General features: G+C 38.9%; 1 protein-coding gene across 5 annotated transcripts in view; it reads right to left on the reverse strand.

Moving 5' to 3' along the window:
• Nucleotides 1-25,357, reverse strand: part of arb2a (ARB2 cotranscriptional regulator A) — a 261,702-nt gene that overhangs the window by 128,450 nt on the left and 107,895 nt on the right. For all 5 annotated transcript variants that reach the window (XM_088336391.1, XM_088336390.1, XM_088336389.1 and 2 more), the window contains exon 8: nucleotides 12,934-13,053. In XM_088336391.1, the coding sequence (XP_088192517.1) occupies nucleotides 12,934-13,053 (120 nt within the window). The remainder of the gene's footprint in view (nucleotides 1-12,933; nucleotides 13,054-25,357) is intronic.

Here is a 25,357-nt window from a genome sequence, read left to right on the forward strand (position 1 = left end):
TTATTACCGACACTGAAGAATTTACATATTTTTTGTTGATTTGCACTTAATACCAACAGTTTTTACGGAGGCATACTTCTCTTTCACTCGACAACCACCACAGCAATGACGTCATCTTGAAGCAACAAGATCTCGTTTGCCGAGATCGGCGCGAGACCAAAACAGCAATGGCAGATCTGCCTGATGAAAAGTTTGGAGTGCAGTAAATCTTTGTTAAAAACAAAAGGAATCGGGTAATAATGACAATTTGGTGTCAAAAAAGTTGCGTCCTGAGGACGCACGTTGATTTGACACAATGCGTCCCCAGCAAAAATGATGCATCTAGGACGCAGGGACGCGGGCAAACGAGAACACTGCATGTCTTTGAGAGTCATAAGGTGACCAAGCCCACAATTCCAACCCCTAAGCAGAGAGGCAATGGGTACCAATGTCTTCGGCATGATTTGGCCGAGGCTCAAACAAGGGACCTGCCAGTCTTGGAGCGGGTGCCCTACGACCAAGGCCACCGAGCTGGTTCAAGTCGTAGGGATTAAAAAAAAACAAAAAACAAACAAAAAAACATTTGTAGTGGTACATCAGTACTCAGGTTGCTCTCGAGTAGAAGAAATTATTGTTTGGTAAAACAATTGAGTAGTTTTAGCAGTGGTACTTAAAGGAAAGTTCAAAACTGAAACAAACCCCAACACAGCCAAACGAGTGACTGAGTGAGATGAGCAGCCATCTTGGTTACTCAAGCCTGGTCTGTTAGCCTCATTTTGAGAGATTGTCCGTCCCAAAACACGTGTTGGTAATGTATTATAATTTGGAGTGTTTTATTGCCCTTTTTAACTTAAAAAATGGGTCCTAAGAAAGTTTCCATTAAGGAGCACATGGTGTGAGTCAACTCCTTGCAAAAAGCTAGCCATAGCCATGAAAAACATTGGGAATCATCCAAAACATATTTACGCAATTATACCACGGTAGTCAAACAACTGTATTCGAACAAAAAACGTGTATCAAAGCATAACCGTACACTAATTTTCTCTAAACAAGCATAGAAATAAAAAGACGTCTGGAAAAAAGCTCAATTATGAAAACACAAACCCTGCATGGCAATATTGAAAGCCCCAGCAAATGTGACAGAGGCCCTCCTCAACTCCCCCTAATTTAACTGTGTTTTCCCTTGTTGTTGGTATGTATTGGTGTGAGGGTACGTTTTATTTCTTTTCATATACATATCATTGTTTTTTGGTTGTATTTTTAATTGTTTGGGAACACATTTTATTCATTTTCCGGGTATTTATCGGAGTTCCATGTTTTCTTGATAATTTAGGTGATGGTCGTTTGGGTACATGCTATGTTAATTGTTTTGGTATTCACGGTGTTTAAGCTCATCCTTTATCCATATTTTGCATATTTAGGGTTGTGTGGGTGGACATTTTATCCATTTACTAGTATTGATAGTGTTTAGGTCAATGTTTTTTTCATATTATGGGTGTTTATGGTTTTTGGGTACACATTTTGTTAACTTTTTTGTAGTTATGGGTGCTTGAGTCCCTTTTTTATTCCTATTTTCGATATTTATGGTTGTTTGGGTACACATTTATTTTATTTGGGGTATTTCTGGCTGTTTTGCCTCTATGTTTTTGTATTTTCGGGTGGCTAAGACCATGTCTTAGGTATATTTTTGGTATTTATGGTTGTTGGGGTACACATTGTTTTCAATTTTTAGGTATTAAGGGGTGTGTAGGAACATGACTGATTCATATTTGGGGTATTTATGGTTGTTTGGGTACACATTTTCTTCATTCTTTTTGCATTTTGGTACAAGTTGTGAATGTTATGTCAACGTTGTATTCACATTTTGGGTGTTTATGGCTGTTTGGGTACACAATTTGTTCATTTTTGTGGATTATTGGGTGTTTAAATACGTGTATTATTTACATTTAGGGTATATATGGTTGTTTGGGTATACATTTTATTCATTGTTGGGGCATTTATAGGTCCTTAGGTCAAGGTTTTATTAATATTTATAGGAGTCTGGGTACATATTTTATTTTATTATTTTTTTGTATTTATGGGTGTTTTGGTCCAAGTTTTAGCCATACTTTGGATAATTCTAGTTGTTTGGAAACATCTCATCTCATCTCATTAACTGCACCGCTTATCCTCAGTAGGGTCGCGGCGGTGCTGGAGCCCATCTCAGCAATCATCGGGCAGAGGACACCCTGAACTGGTCGCCAGCCAATTGCAGGGCACACGGGGAAAGACAACTCGCTCGCTCATTCACACCTAGGGACAATTTGGACCGGCCAGTCCACCTGAAATGCATGTCTTTGGAATGTGGGAGGAAACCGGAATGCCCGGAGGAAACCCACGCAAGCACGGGGAGAACATACAAACTCCGCACAGGAAGTCCGGTAGCTGTATTTGAACCCACGCAGGAGGGTCCCAAGACCTTAGAACTGTGCCGCACACGCGTTAACCACTGCCCTGTTTGGAAACATATATTTGTATATTTATTTGTAATTTATGTTAGTTTAAGTGCATGTTTCATTCATATTTTGGGTATTATGGGTGTTTAGGGAACATGTTCTATGCATAGTTTAGGAATTTTACAATGCATAGGAACATATACAAATAAATACCATGACTTCCTATGTGCATGTTTCAGTATTCAAACAATTCATTTTAGATAATGATCGAGTACCAATACCTCACCGCGCGCTATTTTTTCACCCCAAACAAGCATGAAAATAAAAACACGGCATGAAATAGGCTCAATTAAAAAAACAGAAACCCAGCACGAGACTCGCAATTCACGACGATATTGAAAGGCTCGGCAAATGAGACGGGCGCCCCCCTCAGCTCCCTTTTACTACAAATGTAATCTAGAAAGCAAGGAAGCTCACCAAAACACGGCGAGAAACACCAACAAAGGTGAGCATAATGCCGGCGGTATTGAAGGGAATACTTCACAAAGCCCATTGTGAGCGTATCCTTTTCAGCCGGCAAACCCGCCCGTAATTTGCTCGCCGTCATCTGCCTCCAGTCACAATGCAGCACTACAGCTTTGAAATGGATGGCAAATGAAGGCCATTTGTACATAATCACAGCAGATAGAAGAATTCGCCGGGCTCCACAGGAAAAAAAAAAAAAAAAAAAAAAGACCTTGGGTATATAACCGAGGTTGCTGGCACTAAGGTTTCGTCTTTTTTTTTTTTTTTTTTTTTGGTTTTGTTTTTTCCTCCCGAAACAAGCAAATCAATTCAAATCAAATCAGCTTGCGAGTCGTGACATTTAAACAGTTCAATTTACATCCTTATGTTAAGAGGAGAGACACTCTCAGAAATGTATTCGGCGGGAAATTAGACGTCTAGATTACGCCGGTTTAATATACTGTACTGCGTATGACAGGAACAAAACAGGGAGTATATAAAGGCTTGGTATGATATTTTCATGCCTAAATTCAACCATTTTTTTAAAGACTTTCAAAAATAATTTTCCAGATTTCTCCAGTACCACTAAGGAAAAAATCTGGTGTGAATCATGTATTTTGCAAAATCACAAACAAATTTAACATATGTAATGTTCGATCTTGAGTGTGCAGACACATGATTTCTAGATCTTGGTTAAATATATTTATTTTTGAGACAAATCTCTCTCCATATAGGTGTGTCATATGTAGCTTAAATTTTCAGTTGCAGGAAGTTCTTCTCGTTACAATTTACCGCTGGTAAATGATACCTTGATTTTTTTTGCATGACCAATAACAAATGTCCATAATGGATACATAATCCTTGCACTACAACACATCTCATAGTGTTTTGTTTAGGTGTAGGTAGCATGTACCTGTCTTCCTGGGCGTGTCCCATAGGGGGCAATGACGCTTCATAGGGTAATATCGTCAAACTAAAGTCAGCTGTAGTTGATCAAGAGGTGCCTCTCACAAACGCTGTAACTTGTATTTCTCTTTCTCTGTCTCCCTCTCTGTCTCTCTCTCCTGTTTTTTCTTTCACTCTGCATCCCTCTCTCTCTGTTCCACTGTCTCTCTCTTTTTGTTCTTCTTTGTCTCTTTCCCTTTATTTGCCTTCTCTTTTCTCTCTCTCTCTATCTCTTTTCCTGGCTTTTTTTCTTTCACTCTATCGATCTCTCCCTTTCAGTCTCTCTTTTTCTCTTTTTTGTTCTTCTTCGTCTCTTTCTCTGTATTTTTACCTTATTTTGCTCTCTCTCTTTTATCTCTCTCTCATTTTCTCCTTCTCTATTTCTCTCCTTCTCTTTATTTTCTTTGTCTATTTCTCTTCAAATTTTGTTCTTCCTCTCTCTTTCTTTCCCCCTCTCACTATTTCTCTTTTAATCTCTTTTATTTCTCGGTCTCTCTCTCTATTTTCTCTCTATTTTTCTCTCTCTCTCTCTCTCACTTTCTCTTGTATTGTCCCACCCTCTATACTTTTTTACCCCCTTACTTTTGTTCTGTCTCTCTAATCTACTAGCCTCTTGAGAGAATATTTGTTCTTTAGTGTGGCCCCCGAGTTAAAATGAGTTTGAAACCCCTGCTTTAGATTGATTGATTATGTCTGTCATGTAGGAAGCAAAGTCCGTACTCCAAAATCAAGTACAAGTAAAAAAATCTAACTGGAGCTCTGTTTCTGCAACTCTAGTGACCTTAGCAATATCATGTGAGCAATAAATCAGACAAAAATGGAAAAAAAATTGAACATAAACATTATAAAATACAGTATGGTGTGATTAAATTAGCAAGTGCAGATTTGATGACACCCGATTTACCAATTATTTATCGAAATATTTATGTTTTTTTTTTCCAAAAGGTATTTCTTTGAGACTTCATATTTAGCCCTCTCAGGCTTACATTAAAAAAAAAAGCGACACAAACATTTTTCTTAATGCCCGTCGGCATCTGTCCTGAGGGCCGAGGTCCCGCTGCGAAGAGCCGCCGGGTCCTTTTGTCGCGGTGGTTCTTTTGTTTCACATCAAACAAAATGCCGCGGCTTTGCATATGGCTCTACTAATTTCTGCCTATGCCCCCCTCACCACCATGTTTCTTCACCTGTTGCCCACTTCTCATTTTTTTTACGGTCGGGCTTCACTGCCAAGTAAAAGAGAAGCAACCAAGAGGGCCATGATCACATGGGATGGCCTGCAAGTATACACAGATCAGGTGAGACAATTTATGCAGAAGACAACTATTAGAAAGCAATTTCTGACAGAATGCTATAGAAAGGCCCACATGGCATTCTAAAGAAGCAACATGAGAGACACAAATAAGGTATTTTAGTGAGATGAGACCAAACTTGAGCATTAGGGTTTGAATGCAAAGTGTTGTGTTTGGTGTGGGAGTAGTACTACACATCACCCTGAAAACATCATGCCCACTGTCAAACATGGGGGTGGCAGCATCGTGCTCTGAGGTTGCTTTTCTTCAGCAGGGACTTGGAAAATCATTAGCGATTATGGAATGATGGATAAAAATACAGGGCGATTCTTGATGAAGTTCTGTTGGAGTCAGCAAGATACCTGAGAATGGGGAGCAGGTTCACCTTCAAATAGGACATCCACCCCAAACATAAGTCTAAATGTACAATGGAATGGTTTAAAATTAACAATATAAAGGGGTAAGAATGGCCAAGTCAAAGTCCATACTTCCATCCTATTGAGCATGTGTGGAAAGATCTGAAAAATGCTGTGAACAAATGATCACCATCAAACCTTAACCCCTTACCATTTCTGTAAAATTCCCCTAAAATCGTAATCCAAGACGTACACAAAATAAATCGAATGCTGTTCTTGAACCATTCGGAGAATATAAAACTATTTCGGTCTCTTCTGAAAGGCAACACTTTGACATTTTGTCCCAAACTGAAATAGTTACTGCAAATGCTACTTATTATATTATTATATTGAGTAATCGGAGTTGGAACAGACATGAATAAAAGGTCTTTATTCTTGCCTGAATCTTTTTTTTGCAATTGAATGGCTGCAGTTGAGTGTAGTATGGACATCTTAGCTGGAAAACCTTACCTAGTACCTTGTCAAATTTGATCACAATCTGAAAAATTCAAGATTGTATTTCACATGTTTTTATAATGGTAGGCTAGGCCAGTTCACAGCCGTAAAAACTTTGAACTTGTGTATTTTACATTGGTCAATTTTTATAGATTGTGAAAGAGTAATAAATGTTTGACCTCTCTTTCCAGAAGTCAATCCTTGTGTTTACACACAAGTGGATAATAATCGCACGTAAAAATGGATCCTGGTTGCTTTTGCGCTCGATTGTATTTGGCTCTGAACTCAATACAGCTTGTAAAATTGCGGAAACTTATATTGGGAATGCCGTTGGCTAACCATGTGTCAATCTATATTTGAATCAGTACTATTGGCTCAAAAAGTCAGAGGCTAATGGCTATATCAGAAATCTCTGACGAAGCTGTTTATTTTTAAAAGGGAGTTATGGAACCAAAAAGACTAATTACAACAAAGATCGTCAAGCGATGCAGGAATACTTTTAGGCAGGTTTTTAATATTGTGTGCCTTATCGTGTGTTTGTGAGTAAGAATTTTACACCGTTGGATTCACTGGAATCTCCACAGACAATTTGCGAGGATTCAAGTCATGAATAGAATTTGCCCGCACTTTTGGGTGCGCTATCCCACCTTAGTAGTTTGTGGGTATCTCGTCTCAGACCGATCGTGATGTTTCTGTGATAAGTACATTTTGAAACATCATACCTTGAATTCAACACTGTATATAGCGTTCACCATGTCGGCAGACACGTTTGCGGGAAACGACACAATGCCGAACCTGCCGGCTGTTGAAAAACCTTGAGATTAAAAAAAAAATGGGGAAAAAACATCTCTTAGCCTCTCCTGAAGCAATAGACATGATAGCACTTTAGAGTTTGAAGAGTGGTCGAGATGTGCATGGAAACAATAAATGTGGAGAGGCTCTTCTCGCTTTTGCTTGTTTTCACAGCTATTGCATTTTTTCCAAGTTAGAGATATATATGAGGTTTGTTTTAGCTAAAGACTTGAACCCTTTGCTTTCTATGTAAGTAGACTGGGTGTGAATAGGTGAATGGAAAAAAGTACAATATTATTTAATAACATATTTTTTGAATTATAAGGTGCACCCAAAAAACAAAAAAAATCCAGAAAATCGAAAGTACGCCTTGTAATCTGGTGCGCCTACAGTGATCGATTTGGAAATACATCACGATGCAATGAAATGCTTCTACATACAGTAATTATTCATGAAGTAATCAAGTTCAAATAGCTTCATGACATCATTGTTCTATTGAAATGTTTTTATTTTCATTGCAACCCTCCCTCCAACTGTAATTTCAATGTAATGCGACTTATAGTATGGTGTGCCTTAAACAGCATAAGTATAGTTCACAGAGAAATATTTTAGGGGGAGGCCTTATGATAAGGTTTGCCTTAAAGTCCAGAAAGTATGATATTCATATTTATCATATTTAGCATGTTTTTTTTTTTTCATTTTATTACTATGATTTTTTTCCATTACTTTATTTTCTATTTTATCTAATTATTTATGTTACTAGATTCCCTAAACGTTTGCTTTTTCCACTTTTTTTAATGAAAAAATAAAATTAATATTTATTTATTTATTTTATTTAATATGTTCAGTGCCATTGAAAGCCTTCTATTTAAGTCAACTGGCAGTTAGTAAGTAAAGAATACAAATTATTATTATTTTTTTCCTAAACATTTTTTTAAAATTATGTATTTAGTTGTTTTATTTAATTAGACAATTAGAAATGTACGTTTAATGCATGTAATACATGTTTTTTCCTTAACTTTTGATTTCATGGAACTATTTCCTTATTGACATATTTACTTATTATTTTCAAAATGTTATTATTATGCCTTTGCCTCGTAAAGTATATTTCCTAAATGTTATTTTTGTTTGTGTTTTTTGTTTGTTTTTCATTTTTTTTATAATATTTCCTGAACTTTTTCTTTCATGTAGTTATTTTATTGTGTGATTTTTCCTTGTTTACTAGATTGTTTACATTTTTTATTGAATGAAATCACTTTGGAACTCGCAAGACTGCGTTTAAGTAGTCCGGCAGCAATCAGTCAACGCGTTTCCCGCTGGTGTCAGAGGGCGGGGACAATTGGGCGCCGTGGCAAACGTGACAGAACCTGGCACCCCACGGCGGGGACCAATTGTGCGCCATGGCAACCATGACTATGATGGTTTTTCCTCAACTTTTTGTTTTATTCATTTATTTGTTATAATTATTATTTGTTTTAGTTGTACTGTATACAAACAAAAAAAATATTATTTAAAGCGCCAAACAGATAAATTAGTTTAAAATATAGCAAAATAAGAACAAGCAATATTTATTTGTCAATTAATTTGTAAATAATCAGTTAATTAATGTGCAGTTATTTAGGTCAATGTTTTTTCTGACCCATTAACATTCAATTTGGGATATGTTTTGAGAAATAAACCTATTTAAAGTATGACCAGGATTTTACCTTGAATTGTATATATATATATATATATATATATATATATATATACATATATATATATATATATATATATATATATGTATATATACATATATACATATATGAATAAATGTTCTTGTCCACCCATGAAATAGCTGGCTTGGTGCAGGATGTAACTATGGGGGCAACAACACGGGAAAGACCAATCATGTTTTTTTCTTGATGCTTGTTTTCAACATTGAAAAGAAAAATCTTCTTGTAACATATTATATCCTGTGTATCGATAATGCCAAAAATCTTTGAAATAAGCAAAAATATCTTCTCTCCCAAACTATGGCTAGGTTCACACTACAGGGAAATCGGAGGGTTTTTTTTTTGCAAGGACCCAACCTGTATCTGAAATTTTGAAGTCCATTTGAGCGACATATATCCGCTTTTTCACACCAGACCTAGGCCACTTTCATTGGTGGTCCTAAAGCAAAGACACATCTGATATTTTGGAATGGTACTGCTGTGTGAAGGGTCAAAACGTGTTCATGCGACCGGAACGTCATTTAAAGGCAGGAAAAGTCACTAGTTCTTTCTCAATCAGGCGGAGAAATCAACAGCCATGCAGAGTGTTATTAAATCATACATTAATGGAAGATGAACACTTGTTTAGTTTGTAACTCACATTAGCAACATGTCGCTTGAATTCATTACTAAAGCAATAGTATCCTTGAGTGGTATTCAACAATGTTTACGTTAAAATCCCCCCACACAGACAGCATTCGATGGGGAATAGTGAGTCTTATATTTGGCAACACAACGCGCCACTGTCAACATCCATGAATACTTCTGCAAACATGAGTGCATTGCGTGTGACGTCACCTGTCCTCTTTTGCGCATGAGTCGCATACAAGTCAAATTTAGTTGGTAAATTGAACTATTTCAGAAAAATATCAGATTTCATAAACAAATCAGAATGGAGCATTAAGCTATGCAGAGTGACACAGCCAATGTTAGAATACAGTATCAATGGGTCCTAAGGCATGCAGTGATGATAATCATGGAAATAGACTTAGCAATTATCAAGGAATACAAAGGAGGATAGAAATAACTACTTTCACTTTGGAGGATGACCGTAATCTATCAAAGATCTGTAAGATTATTAAAAATAAGTAGGCAATTAAAGCAAGCAATACTTCTAAGGCTATGACAATCCTTGCAAGTGGAAGTTTCGAAATCAGCTCATTTTAAACCTTCAACACAGGTTACACCAAAGGTACGTTAAATGGTATTTCTCCTTAACACGTACATTTATTTATAATTGTATTTAATCAATGCATGTATATTACATATAAGTACTACTTAATATACACTATTTTGTTATGTAATGGTTTATATCCGAAGCTCCAGTGGTTCGGAAGGCGTTAGCTAACTACCATAGGTTTTAAGACGTGCAGTGAAGATAAAAGGAGAAGCGAACACTTGATACAAACTTTAAGATTTGCAGATAATAAAGAAAAACAAATAGGGCCCACGAACCACGACTCCTGCAACTAAGACTATCTGGGTTTTGGAAGGTGTTTGCGAACTTACATATGTTGTAAGACATACAGTGATGATTAAGGGAGAAGTGAAAACATGATGACCATTGAAATGAAGCTTGCTATCATTAGGAAATACAATGAAGGCCCACTAAACGCTACCGTTGCTAAGCAAGGCTGCTGGAAGTTCAGAAGGAATCCTCTAATTACCATAAGTTGCAAGACTTGCAGTGACGCTAAAGGGAGAAGTAAAGTATGAAAAATATGGAAATAGAGCTTGTGATTATCAAGAAATACAAAGAGGTTCCATTAATCACTACCTCTGTTAAGTAAGGCTGCTGGGAGTTCAGAAGGAATCCGCTAATTACAATATGTTCTATCCCCCGCAATACAGCAATTTGATTTTGCAATCCCCACCATAGAAATTAATGTCTCATCCAGGGGTCTACAGTACTAAACTCACTTTTATATCATCTTCTTTAGTCAAATCATGTTTATTTTGTACAGCCCTTAATCAGAGGAAGTCTCAAAGGGCTGCACAGACCGCAGATTATTGCAAACTACAGACCATTATTACACCATCCCCTGATCTAAAACCTACATGAGGGCAAGGGAAAACTAAAAAACATCAGGATGAGGAAAATGTTGTCTTTAGAAGAAAACAAAAGGTAGCAGTCGTGAACTGGATAAACCAGACGCATGCAAGGGTAAAAGAGTGAGAAAAAAAGACTGTGCGGCCCTTTCGCCCCGCAGCTTCACTTAACGTGCTGGCAGTCAACGGCGCTATGCTTGATGTATCTATAATTAACTGTGTTTTTAATGGGCAACCCACTTGCAATGAAGCGGTGTGGTAAGCCACACAGGGGTTAACATGCCCCTGTGCAAAATAATCAGTGAGCCCTTCTTTGATAGGCTTGATCATAAATGTATTTATTAACTGCAAAAGAGGAGCAGTAATTAACCCGCAGACAACTTGTTTCTGCGGGTCTTCTCATGTGTCCGAGGGTTCACCTCCCAAGGCCCACGTGCACACAAGTACACCACACTTGTGCGTGCAAGGTTAGATGTGCACACTCGTACGTGCACGCTCGTACGTGCACATTCGTATAAGCCAAATCGCCTCCCGCATCCCGATGGACCAATTTCTCCTCAATTAAGTCGACGGTGTACGCTTAGCTGTGCATGTGTGCGAGTCAGACACCCTCTGGTAGTTAGTAAATCCGTACCAGCACACAACTCCTTAAGAATATGCAAGTATTTGATCATCAATGAGCTTGTTTCCATTTTTTGGGAAACAAAATTTGAAGAAAAAAAAGAAACATGCTTTAAACAAAACAAAACTCTACTAGCTAATGTTTAGAAGCCCATATAATCACAACAGCTTATATACATCTTGAGCCGTGCGACTGATTATGGCCAGGCTCTCCAGTGCTTCACACACATAATGAAGTGGTAGAGAGGAGACATGACCAAGTTGTGGATCTACTTCTGCAGAACATTAAAATATATTCAAATGAAGTACATGCATGTTTAAAATCGTGAGCTAAGCGACTGATTATGGCCAAGTGCTCCAGTGCCTCACAATCATTGTGAGGTGGTAGCAAGGTGACACAACCAAGTTATGTCACTACTTCTGTAGAATACTAAAAACGTTTCAATTCATAATCATTTTGATTATCATTGTATTGCTACAACAAGATTAGGGTTGCACTCCAGTTGGCAAGATTATACAATAAAAAAACTTGTAAATAGAAACAATATAAAGTGTTTACCTCTAATATAAGGTGTTTAATGTATTTAATGAGAAATATGGATACTTACAATATTGAGCAATGCAATTGATAATGGCAAAGCTTTCCAATCGCGCCTCGCGAACATTATGAAGAGGTAAGAAGGAAACAATGACCAAATTGTGCTACTACCTTTTACCTTTACCTTTTTTTCCATATACTTTAGCGTTCAAATAGAAACAGTAAAAGAGTTTTAGTTTATCAGACACATGATTAGTCCCATATTAGTCAAATATTCTCCCACAACAACGAAAAGCCATTGTGATACCCGAAAAGCTATTCATTTATGGAAAGAGTTAGATGAAGACCTTAAAAATGTCCCCAGTTTAAAACAATCTAAAGTAATTGTACACTAAATGTATTTTACAAAATTACACAAAAGAAGTTTAATATATCTAGAGATTCTTTGGTTCTGATATGTTGTACATCACTTGCAAAACTATTATCTATTTGAAATGTAATTTTCTTTTTTTTCTTTATGGGGTAAGGTTCTGTTTTATTGTTCAAATTTTGAACTGGTTTTCCCTGCAAGGAAAAAACATAGAATAGTGGTGGGCACTTAAAGATTTTGGCGTTAAGCTACTCCCTTTGAGCACATGTTTACGTACTATATAATGTTATTTCAAAGCTGTTTTTTGTTTGCAATCAGTTTTTTGTGAAATAGATTTTTTAAGTAAAATGATCTCAATTAATGCCTCGAATAATAATTAAAACACATATAATGCATAAGCAGCATTCATCTCATCCACTTTCCTACTTTTCACTTTAAGGTCACGACTCGAGACGAAGCCTCTCCACCACGTGAACGACGGTATATTTTCACTTCTCATCCAAGCGACTCTCAAGGCTGAGGAATCTGCACGTCAGTAACAGTACTTATGGTCTTTCGCCTCGACCAAAATGTATTGGATGAAGTCAATTCTTTATCTAGTGGTTGAATGGAGCCCAAGGACAGGACTAAACAAATTGCTAATTGAACAAGTGCTCCACTTCGACACTCAGTTAACTGTTGGTCCCCGCTGCCGCTAATTAAGGTTCTAATAAATGAATACTGTCTCTATTGTATGTGATTTCTTTCTTGCGAATTATTTAAATGCTGCTACTTAACTGTAAGAAAATGTGAAAATAAAGACTGACCAGTTCAACAAAGGACAACCCTCCGTAGCTGTGGGCCATGACGAAGACCCGCTTGGCTGCAGACTTTGCCACAAAGTGATCCCAAACGTAGAGCACGTGTTCTTCAGAGGAGCCGTTTTCCTGCAAAAGATGTCTAAGTCAGACACAAACACTACAGAAGACGCCCGGGGTGCGGCTTCCCAGACTTACCATGTAGTATAAAATGTCCCCTTGTTATGGTGTTTTCTCCACTATGCAACATCAACAACTAATTATTTTGCATACCCCAAAAAAGTCTACTGTATATTACATGTGTAAGATACACCTGGAGTATAAATCTGATTTTGGGGGGACTTTGCTTGATAAAATCCAACACCAAAAACATAAATATTTCATGTTGACAATATATGTATATTATTTGCTATCGCAACATTCATTGCAGCCTGGTCATCCTGGAAGGGGGATTAAGTCCCTTCTCAAGGTTTCTTCATTTTCCTTATGTTGAGGTTTTTGAGTTTTCCCTTGCCTTCATATAGGTTTTACATCAGGGGATGGTGTAATAATAGTCTGTAGTTTGCAATAATCTGTGACTTGTGCAGCCCTATGAGACTCCTTGTGATTAAGGGCGTCACAAATAAAGATGACTTGACTTGACTCGAATCTTGAAAAGCATTTTTAAATAAATAATAAAATTGAGAACAGCAGACTGAATAAGTGCACGGTATACTAACGTTACATGATTGACATGCCTGGTAATGTCAGTAAAGATGCAACATATTAGGAGGTATTTAGATAACTCTAGCATAAAGAGCATGCTTACCAAACTATCAGTTTCACGCCAAATCACTAAATACAATGAAATATTCATTATGTGAGTCACTTTTACTGGTACAGAATTTTTCCATTCAAATTTAAAACTTTTTAAAACCTTTTCAAGACCACTTCCGATGAAATTTAAAACCAATCTCACACCTATTTTGGCATACCGACGCGGGAAGCGGGCGCCGAGTCGTGACACGTCCCGGCGCCTGGCGCCACCCGGCTGTGGCAACAGGGACTTTAAAGCCCTGCGCCAAAGGAGTGAGCAAGTATTCCGTAACCAGTGGCTGAGGTTTGCTTTGCAAGGGGCAGCCCAACCGCGCTAAAACTGAGGGGCGGACTGGCCCCCAACCCAGCCGCAACAGTTTGCTTGGTGTTGCAAGTTCTGTTTTTACTAAAGGGAAGCTGCAAAGGAGATTTCACAGGGTGAAATGGTTATTTTGACTATTATGAACTGTTTACATCTATGTTATTATTGCCCAATCATTTTGCTGTTATGATTTCCACAACCTTTAGAACAGGTTGGAATTTCTTATCTGAGAGTTTGGGCTTTTCTCTGTTCTATCCATTTCAAAAGCAATTGATGGATTACTTCCTTATTTTGAGTGTCTACTAAACTACAAATATTGCCAAAAAATTAGAGGAATCTATGTTAATTTTGTAGGAGGAATTTAATAACAGAATTGTACAGTTGTGACTTGTTGTGACTTGAGTTTCTAACGTGGATTGTTTTCTTCGTTTTGATGTCATCGTTGTTGGTTTTACTTGAGCAGAGTGCCAGTTGTGGGAAGAGAATTATATTTTTTATCATCTAAAGGGACAGTGTGGCACAAACAACACACTATCTGACTCTCCCCTGACAGTCATGGCTGAAGGATGCTGGCAACAGGTGTGCAGTTGGGACACTTCTTTGACAGGCCTGGCACGCACACATATTCCAACTTATGGATGTGCGTGCAAAACAAAAAAGAATCGTTGACAGGAGGCTGGTCTCACAGGGCGGTGCGCTCCACTGCAGCTAATTAACCCCGGGAAATAATTGCAATATGCAAATGTTGTTTAGATAATTCACTATACAGTCGCCATGCCAGGTAGTCGTCACTCAGGCTGTCGCCCAACGCCGTGGGTAAAGGCAGAAAATATGCGTTGCCTTTCGAACCAGATGCTATTGTGAAGCTCTCGTGTCGTTTATTTGTATAATGCCTTGACATATGGCCATATTTCAGGCTTCAAACTTATAGATAAAAACTCAAATATTTTCCAAGGATCGACAACATGGAGACACAATTGTGAAGTGGAAGCTAATTATTTTAACATTTTTGATTATATTTACAACAAAAAAAAACTAAAAAGCAGGTGTTGCAAAAATATTGCCGCCTTAATCCCTCAGCTCTGCCAACCGACCCCAGAAGTTCCTTGATGACTTGTGACTGATCCAATGTCGACCTAAATGGCTAACAATGACAAACAGATTGCTGCGCGGCATTAAGTCTCAGTTTAAATGCACCCGAACGGACAGCATTATGAAGACCAGAGAACACACCAGGCAGGTCAGGGATAACATTGTGGAAACATTTAAAACAGAAAGGGGATACAAGAAGATTTAACAACATTTAGATAGATAGATAGATAGATAGATAGATAGATAGATAGATAGATAGATAGATAGATAGATAGATAGATAGATAGATAGATAGATAGATAGATAGATAGATAGATAGATAGATAGATAGATAGATAGATAGATAGATAGATAGATAGATAGATAGATACTTTATTCATCCCCGAAGGGAAATTCACACATCTCACAAAGCACTGTGCGAGTGATATTATCAAAATGGAGAGAGCATAAAGCCACTGCAAACCTACCAAGACCTGGCCATCCCTCTAAACATTTGACCCAAACAAGGAGAAAATTAATCAGAGAAAAGGCCCATTATCACATTTAATGAACCTGCAGGCATACACAGTGGAGGTGTGACAATCTGTGCAGAAGACAACTGTTAGTTGTAGACTTCATAAATCTACCCTTATTTTGTGTTTGAAAGAAGAAATAACACGTGTAGCAAGGTGCTCTGGTCAGATGAGACAAAAAATGACCTTTTTGGGCTGAATGCCAAACTTTACGTTTGTCGCATGAGCAAAAATGCACATCACCCTGAAAACACTATCCCCAGTGTAAAACATGGTAGTGGCAGCATCGTGCTCTGTGGTTGATTTTCCATCAGTGACTGGGAAGATGGTTAAAGTTGATGGGAAGATAGATGGAGCCAAATACAGCGCGATTCATACAGAAAATATGTTGGAGTCTGCAAGAGACCTGAGAATAGGGCACTTGTATACCTTCCAACATGACAACAACCTTAAACATAAAGCGAAATCTACAATAGTTTAAAACTAACATTATAAGATGCTTATACGGCCAAAGTTATATCTTACAGAGCATTTGTAGAAAATAGCTATGCAAAAACTGTCATCAATTTTAAAGGACTTGAGTTGTTTTGTAAGGAATAATGGGCACATATTTCTGTTTAAAGATATGTAAAACTTAGAGACATACCCTAAAATACTTGTGGCTGTGATCCCAGCAACGCAAAGTTGTATAAAGTATTAAGACAAAGGGGGCTTTTCACAGTTGTTTTACATGTTATTGATTTTTGGAAATATTTTGCGTTCTCATAGATGAGTTTGAGGCGAGAAATATGGCGATTCGCTAAAAGCTTATTGAGAGGCTAACACTTTTACAAGGCACTGTATACAAACAGACGGCCAACGGTTGTCTTTGTCTCACATATTTCATATGCATGTCACATTGGCAACTCTGATGGCAAGAGGGCAGGTCGGAGCATTAGTTGCTTGCTCTTGCATCATGCAAGTGGAGGCGAGGGCTGACACGATAGCCCCTTTTCATGCTAATCTAGTGGCAAACATAAACAATGCTGACAGGTTCATTTATCTGAGGAAAAAAAAAACAAAATAAAAAAACATTGCAACCTTAAAACATCCGATACACATTTAAGAGAAGTCCTTTTTTACCGTTTTCCCTAGCTATCTAATACAGCTGAACCTTTTCTCACTAGCTTATCTTATTCCAGGATTGTACTCGTAGCTCAATTTGCTTATGTAATAAGTGAATTTTCCCGATCTGGAATAATTAAAAACAAATTGTTCCCGCCGGTCCTCCCAAAAGCATTCGAGTGAATCCAAAATAGCCATAAAACACATCTTCCTGATCACTAAACACATTAAAAACAAATTAAAAGATGAAAAAGTACAATGATAAGATAAATAAGATGGTATTAACATAATGAAATGTGAGTTTATCATAAACACTGTGACAAATGTGTTCTGCAAAGAAGGTGGGGGGTATGGGTTTCAAGGAAGCGTCACAGAGGTCGCATACCCGAAAAATGTATACGATTTCCCTGTATAGTATACGTTTTTTGATCATTTCAAAATGTGTACGCCGATTTTTAAACTGAAAAAAACACCTATCTCATTTTTTGCCTGTAGAACGAGCTGATGCTGGCAATAAACAGTCTCAAGCGGTGAGCTGTTTCTAGTGGTAGCCTCTACTACTGCTCGTGAACTATTTTTTTCTATGTGGAGCTAGCAAGGTTTGTTTCTATTGAAATCTGTATTTCAGAATTGATAAAGACAGGCTTAAGATCTGGATTTTTTTTTCCAAGAGTAATTTGCCAGATTGGCAGGAGACAAACGGGAACTCTGAGATTTGGTTATTTGCCTATATCAACCCAGCATGGAATGGAAATCAGCTCAGAAAAAAAACAGCACGGGGGCGCGGTGGTTAGCGCGTGGGCGGCACAGTTCTGAGGTCATGGGTTCAAATCCAGCTACCAACCTCCCTGTGCTGAGTTTGCATGTTCTCCCCGTGCTTGCGTGGGTTTCCTCCGGGCACTCCGGTTTCCTCCCACATTCCAAAAAACATGCATTTCAGGTTAATTGGCCGGTCAAAATTGTCCCTAGGTGTGAATGAGCGAGCGAGTTGCCTGTCCCTATGTGCCCTGCGATTGGCTGGCAACCAGTTCAGGGTGTCCCTTGCCCACTGCCCGGAGATGGCTGGGATGGGCTCCGGCACCCCCGCGACCCTACTGAGGATAAGCGGTGCAAATAATGGATAGATAATGGATGAAAAAACAAAATAAGTAATGGCCAACAATCCCCAAGCTATCACCACAAACATCACCATCAACCACAGCCGCAATTGCCAGACTTAAAGACATCTGGAGGGACAAGAACATAGCATTGAAATCAAAGATCCGACTAAAGCAAGCTCTGGTTACTTCCCTCTTCCTCTACGCTTGCGGGACATGGACTCTCACAGCCAAACCGGAAAAAACCACATCCAGGCTTTGGATATGCGATGCTACAGGAAACTTTTAGCCGTCGGCTACTTAGCCCATGTTACAAACTAAACGGTGTGCAACACCATTTGACTCTACGAAGAAGTTTGTCAACTTTGCATAGACGAAAACGTCAGTGCTACGGTCACATCACAAGATCATCAGGACTGACCAAGATCATTATCCAGGGCACAGTCCAAGGGGGCAAGAAGAGAGGAAGACTGAAAAAGAACTGGGCCGATATCATTAAGGAGTGGACTCGTGCCCACTTTGCAGAGACCCAAGAACAGACCAGAGACCATCTACAGCGGAGAAGGCTGTCCAGAGTTCCGTCGTCATTCGTGCCCCGACGACACATGTGATTAAGGTATCCGTGAACCGTGAACCGCGAAAAGACAAAAATAAACCAAAGATAAACAACACATATGAGGCCGTGATCCATTATTTGCGGTCGAGCGGGGGTCAGCAGAGGGCATGTTAAAAGTGGGAATCGGGGGGGCGGTAGCAATTAGCAGATCTTTTTATATTGCTGAGGTTCTTGACTTTTCTTTATTTTGTTTTGTTTTACTGTGTATTTGTTCATTTTGGTTTTCTGAAATCCGATGTTACTGTAATTCCAAACGTGACAATATATTTAGAATTGGTTGGAACCTCCCAAAATTATCCAATACATATTGGATTTTATAATTTGTATTGAGAAGTCAATGGCAGAATCTGGCTAATCTCTGAAGAGTGGGATGACACACTGATGTGGGGGAGCCTGGAGAGGCTATACTTGCCCAAGACAAACCACATGAAGTGGAACCCTATGACCAAGGTGGTTTAAGGATCCATGAATCGTGAACCATGAGACCACCCTAAATGTCGTTTTCCAAGTGTGTTGGAGTTATGAACCACAACAAATGAAAATGCCCCTTGCACTTTATCCACTGATATTCCTTCACATTATCTTTCACCCAACAATGATCCAATATCCAATAAATCCAGCTCATTGTTGTTATTTAGAGTCACATGTGTTGTGTGCGGGAATGTACTTTTATTACCAGGCAGACTCTTTTTGATAGGAAATCAAAGTCTCAAATCAATGTCAGAAGTTCATTAGTAGATGCTGCTTTCACTCATCCCTTGCACAATTTCTTGCTCATGAAACTGCGTCCAGTTGAAATGTGTACAGTCATTCCTAAATATTACACGTCCGATGATTACTATTTATTTTCCTCACATGTACTTAACATGTATGAGCCATACTTTGTTTTTCTGTTGACCTTCCCGCGTGGTCGCCACTGGCGTCTAGATAGTCCATTGATTGAGCAAGCGGTTACAAATTAAGATTTAAACGTTAGCTCTCTGAGCTTATTGAGTTTTACATTTAGGGCATTTGCAATATGCAAGACTTATCGATTGCCTAAACAGTGCCTCTTTATAGATATCTCCTCGGGCTAAACCAGCACCTTTCTGTTTCTCTTTTGTTTGGTTTTACTGTGTTCGAAGTTCAGGCTCAAAAGACCAAAGAAATGTTGGTCTTGTAGTTGTCACAATCTTTCAGTTAGTTGGAGTTTATATAATGGGCATTATCGCAGGCATGATAGCTTAAGGACGACACAGGATGTGCCAAGAAAGACGATGTTTCTTTGTAAATATATTCTTGAGTTACACCAGAACCTTTCCATTCCATTTTTGTTTGCTTTTACTATATTGTAATGGAACTTCTGGCTTGAAAGACCAAAAGATATTGCCCATGTGGTTGTCAAAGAATCTATCAGTTTGTTGGAGAGTTCTAAGTACAGTAGAAAAATTGGATAAAACATTCATCATCCACTTGAGGTGGTTCGGGTAGCACCTGCGATGTTCCGGGCATGTCTCAGATCCTGAGGACATCTCAGGATGACACATGAAAGACTGTTTCTCCTTATAGATACCTCCTTGGGCTGTACCAGCACCTTTCAGTTTGTTTACTGTTTCATTTGATTGTATTGTATTGGAAGGTCCAGCTTGAAGGGCCACACAAATTTGGGTCTTGTTGTCTGCACCAAATCTTCCAGTTTGCTTGAAGGTTCAAAGCATATTATATTAAGAATAGGGTATCTAGTTCGGATTCTGTGTGGTGAATTTATTATTAAAGGTTTGGATCCTCTCCTGTTCTCCTTGCAAGTTCCAAATCCATTGATGTCTTCTCTCCTCATTTGTCTCCTAAATTATAAATGCATCAATTATGTTTGCAGTCCAAAGCCAAAATAAAAAATATATAAAAGTAAAATAAAATCAACAACACGTTTTCTTGAAAGCATCCCTTACAAATTATCTGGCACTGGCTAGCTTGTTTCACTAAGGGTTTGTACACCTTTTTATGGCCAAAGGGGGCGATGACGTTTCATAGGACAATGCCGTACAAACTAATCCCAGCTGTCGTTAATTACTAGGAAAGAAAAAATACAATGACAAAGCGTAGAGCAGTGTCAGTGACATTTTAAGGCAGACTTGTTGAGACACATTACAACAATCTCAAGCATTCACAAGCACTCAGCCAAAATCCAAGTACTTTTCAATTCATGAAAACACAACATAACATGACAAGCATTTTCAAGGATTTCAAGCACTCGTACGAACCCTGTTTACTTCTTCTCAGTTCTTTGTTTACTCCTCCAACGCCAACGCAGTCTCAAAACTGCCCGATACTAGACGGGCGCACAAGAGAGGAAGAAAGCGAGATAAGAAGCAAATTAGTAGCAGGGATGTGAAAATGATGGTGGCATTGTAGGTAATTAACAGGTACGGATGCCGTAGCGAATTGGGAATATAATGATGTGTTGGGGAAAGAGGGGGATGTGCTAGACTAATAAGAAAGGAGAGAACTGTGTACGTGCGAGTGTATTGATGTGCTATTATTCTATACTCCACTCAGTTTATAAGAGTTAAAGGAAGAAGAGGACAGCGTGCTCAGACTATACAATAAACCAACGTGACCTTGACGAGGTCATCCGGCTCTGACAATATTTGCCGGGACATTGTTTCAAATCAATAACTCATTAACAAAGTACAAAGGAAGTTGCTGCCGGTTTTGTGAGATTCTTTATTAGAAGTCAAAGGGGGGGGGGATGCTGCGGGGCAGAAAGGTCATCGCCGTGACATCTCGCCGAGCCTTGCCAGGTTGTCGGGTGGAATTACCGCCAGCCGTTAATTGACATCAGGCAGAAAAAAAAGAGAGGGGAGAGGGCAAGCCGACACGGCCATGTTTGTTCTAGGATGACCCTGAGGTGTGCAACGTACAGTGCCGTGGAAAGTATTTGCGCCCTCTCTGAATCCTGTGATTTTTGCATATTTATCGCTCAAAAAGGTTTCAGATCATCAAAACAATTTTAATATCATACAGTGACAACCCAATGAAATACAAAATGCAGTTTTGAAATGTTGAATTTATGTGTTAAGGCAAACAAAAATTTCGGCCTATCTGTGAAAAAGTAAACATGTTTGATATTTCGGGTGCTGGGTCATCAAATTCTTCAACGCGACATGACGCATGCGCTCTCTCTACGAAACACGTTTCTGACGGGAGTTTACTTTTATCCTCGAGGAAGAGAATGGTCTGTTGAAGAGATGTGAATTCCGACTCTTTATTAAGAACCGTCTTTTTCAGCTCGTCTCACTAAAACGAGCTGCTCCAAAACAGCTCTTCCGGTGGTTTTTGTATTTTAATCAATTTATTACCCTGTGTTATGTATTATGAATGACCTAAAAGAGGAAAACTAAGAAAAAAATAACACTTAAACGGTAACAATGAAAAACACAGGAAACTAATTGAAACATTTGTAAATCTACAAAGAAAAGATATAATACAAAACAAATTTACTTTTTTTATACTCAACAAATTCAAAGTTAACATCACAGAGTGCCTGAAAAAATGCATTTTGACCATTGACTAGGGGAAAAATAGCATGGCTTTTGATTAATGGGTAGGCAGTCTAGGCCGTTCACTACCAAGAGTCGGCTCATAGAGCCTTTATGTTCGCGAAAAACCCTAGTCCGGTGTTGACAACAGTACTGTAAAATATAGGGCTCACATTATCTTCTAACCTCGCCCTCAGTTGTCTTACATACTGTATTCGCAATTTCTATCGGACTATATGTTAGTTTACTATTTTGTATGGTGTTATGATCCGAGAATACATGATGTAAAAAACTTGGAGGAGAGAGGTAAACTGCGCTAGTGATAACTGCTACAGGTTCGCGGGGAACGTCGCCGTTGGCATTCTGCAACCATTTGTGTCAATGCCAAATTCTCCACGTGGTTAGCGTCAGTGGTGGGTGGGGCTTTAGACAAACTGAAGTAGGCTACAATATCTTAGAACGCGTCCACACATCCCACTATGCTTTCAGAACACCTCTCCACTCATTCATATCACCAACAAATACAATACAATAGAGATACAGAGGTGTAACCTTAAAAGGGAAGGTCATGCTAGAAAACCCTCCAATATGGCAGATTTGAAACAGTTTTGTAAAGAAGAGTGGGACAAAAATCCTCCACAGCGCTGTGAAAGACTCATTACCAATTATCGTAAACGTGTGATTTCTGGTATCGCTGCCAAAAGTGGCCGAACTCACTATTAGGTTCAGGGGGCAATTACTTTTTCATATTTGGCCAGATAGTTTTGGATTTTTTTTGTGCCTCAAAAAATGCAATCGACATTTCAAAACTGCATTTTGTATTACGTTGGGTGGCATTTGCCTAATATTAAAATTGGTCTGATGATCTGACACCTTTATGAGTGATGAATATGCAAAAAACACAGATAGGGAAGGAGGCAAAACACGGTTTACGCCACTGTATGTGTGGGGGATTTTTTTATTCCAGGTCAGGCCACAACAAGGAGAGATCTCGGTGGGTGGTGCTGGTGGTGGTGGTGGTGCAGCAGGATGGATGTGTTTGATGGTTGACCTAACTAGAAGATTAGGAGCAGGGAAGTGAAACCGGCCGCACTGTTTCTGCCTTGAGCAAACACAAGCAAGCATGCGTACCATTGCACACACACACACACACTGATACTAACAAATACTTAAACCTTGTTTTCACCCAGCGTTTGTCTTGGCTCAGACAGAGTAACCGTTTTTCTGGCGAGAGGTTCTGAAGGGTACTGATAGCCCAAAGGGGGGAAAAAATGACGTGCTTTCTTTCATTTGTACCGTAAACCCTGGTTTATCAAGGTTAACAGGGATCAGAACCCTCAGCGATAAGCAAAAATCAAGTTAATAGCAGTTAACATGTGCTCTGCCGGCCCAGCTAGCAGCAAAAGTCGACCATGGATAAAGGATTGTGGTTTCATGGGTGCTGTCCATGCATGAATCTAATTTGCGCTCTCTAACCCTACTCTCAGCAATAGTCCACCCGAGATAACTGGTTGAAGCCAAAACAGTGCAGTTCATTTTTGACCTCCCACAATGGCACGCGTCAGCAGGCAGAACCCCCAAAAAAACGCACTCTTCCAGCCCCTGCTCTCAGCAAAAGGTGAAAGGGATAACAGATTGCGGATGCATGGGTGCTGTTTATTTCAGGTGAAAACAACGGAATATGACAAGAAAATAATCTATTGTCCCCTGCTCTCAACAATAGTTGACTAATAATTAACTAATAATGGATTGTGGTTAAAATTGTGCAGTACCTTTGAGGTGTGAAAATTTGCATGAATGAGCAGCCAGAACTGGAAAAGAAGAGCTCTGCCAGCCCCTGCTCTCAGTAATAGTCGAGTGGGAATAATAGATCACAACCACACAGGTGCTGTTCTTTTTTGGAGGATATTACAGAAAAATATAAAGCTTCTATACTTGTCACAAATGAACTATTCCAGCACTCACCCTCAGCAATAGTCGACCGGGGTTAATAGATCACAGCCACACGGCTGTTTTTGTTGTAGACGAAAACGACGGGTAAAAAGAGCCATCACACATGAAAACAATTTGATATCTTGGCCCACTCTCTTTAGCATAGTCGACTGCAAATAATGAATTGTGTCCGCTTGAGTGCACTTCATCTTAAGATGTAATACAGTTACATCAAAAAAAAAAGCCAACAGGACTAGCAATAGCAATCTACTGGTCCTTGCTCACAGCAAAAGGGATAATGGATCAGCACTTTTGGATGGAGAGAAAAGCAAAAGAGAGAGACCAGGATTAACAAAAATGTCCACTCCAGGCCCACGCTCATATGCGATCAGGGATAATGGACTGCAGATTATTTTTCAATCCGTGATTATTTTTAATTTAAATCCGCTGCTATGCTCCGTCAATGCATCCATCCACTAATTCCACTGTACCAAGTCATATCACATCAAAGTTAAATAAGATTTAATTTTCATTTACATGTGGATTTCCTTATTGACGTTCTTTCTGTTTATTGTCTTGTCATTTAAGCATATGCATGTATATAAGTCCATATAAGTAGTATCTATCTATCTACCTTGGCCATATCCCTCAAGAGGGGTGACCGACAGCAAGACAAACACATACAATAACAAAGAAAATAAGAGGGAAATAAATAGCAAAAAATAAATAAATAAATAAAAATAAAACCCACACAAAAATTTTTGGACCATGGCCAACCCAATTGCCCAAAGACCCAAACAAGTTGGGCAATCAAAAACTAAGGGTGCTCGTTCTACACAAGTGTGCTTTATACACAAATAAATTCAACTTCAATGGTAATTACCTGACTGGGCTACTCAGCCATGTATTTTGGGTTGTAGGTTTTTTTTAATACCAAAGCAAAAATTACTTGAAATTTCTGGAATACTGACATACTGCTTTGTTGGAATAAAGAGTAGTTCCAGGGATCACCAAACATGTTTTTGCTATGAAATTAAACTGAACTGAAGGCAACACCTTGTAGGAAAATAGTTATTTATTTGATTTAGGAAAACCAAAAAGAGCTTTGAGAGAGGATTATTTAAGTGTGGGTGGAAAAAAAGAAAACGTAGTTACAACACCGCCGCCGCCGCCACAAAGAGCCCTGCCGCTGACAAACAAAGGTCAAAGCCGCGACTCGATAATCACAGAAAAACACAGAGCGGCAACACGGATGGCACACCGCCAATTTGTTCCCTCTTTCCTGCCCCTGAGCCTCGGCCGTTCACCTTCTCCGTGACCGGTTACAGAGGTTAATCAAGTCCCTACCTGGCCTTGGCTGTGCTGAGTCTCACCCCTTAGCGAGAGCTGAGGCTGAAGGTCAGATAAATCGTTTCGGTGTAATGGCATTGGGCATCGGATTGGTG

The sequence above is a fragment of the Urocampus carinirostris genome, chromosome 5, assembly GCF_059441175.1.
Source record: "Urocampus carinirostris isolate Australia breed hairy pipefish chromosome 5, RoL_Ucar_1.0, whole genome shotgun sequence".
Lineage (NCBI taxonomy): Eukaryota > Metazoa > Chordata > Actinopteri > Syngnathiformes > Syngnathidae > Urocampus > Urocampus carinirostris.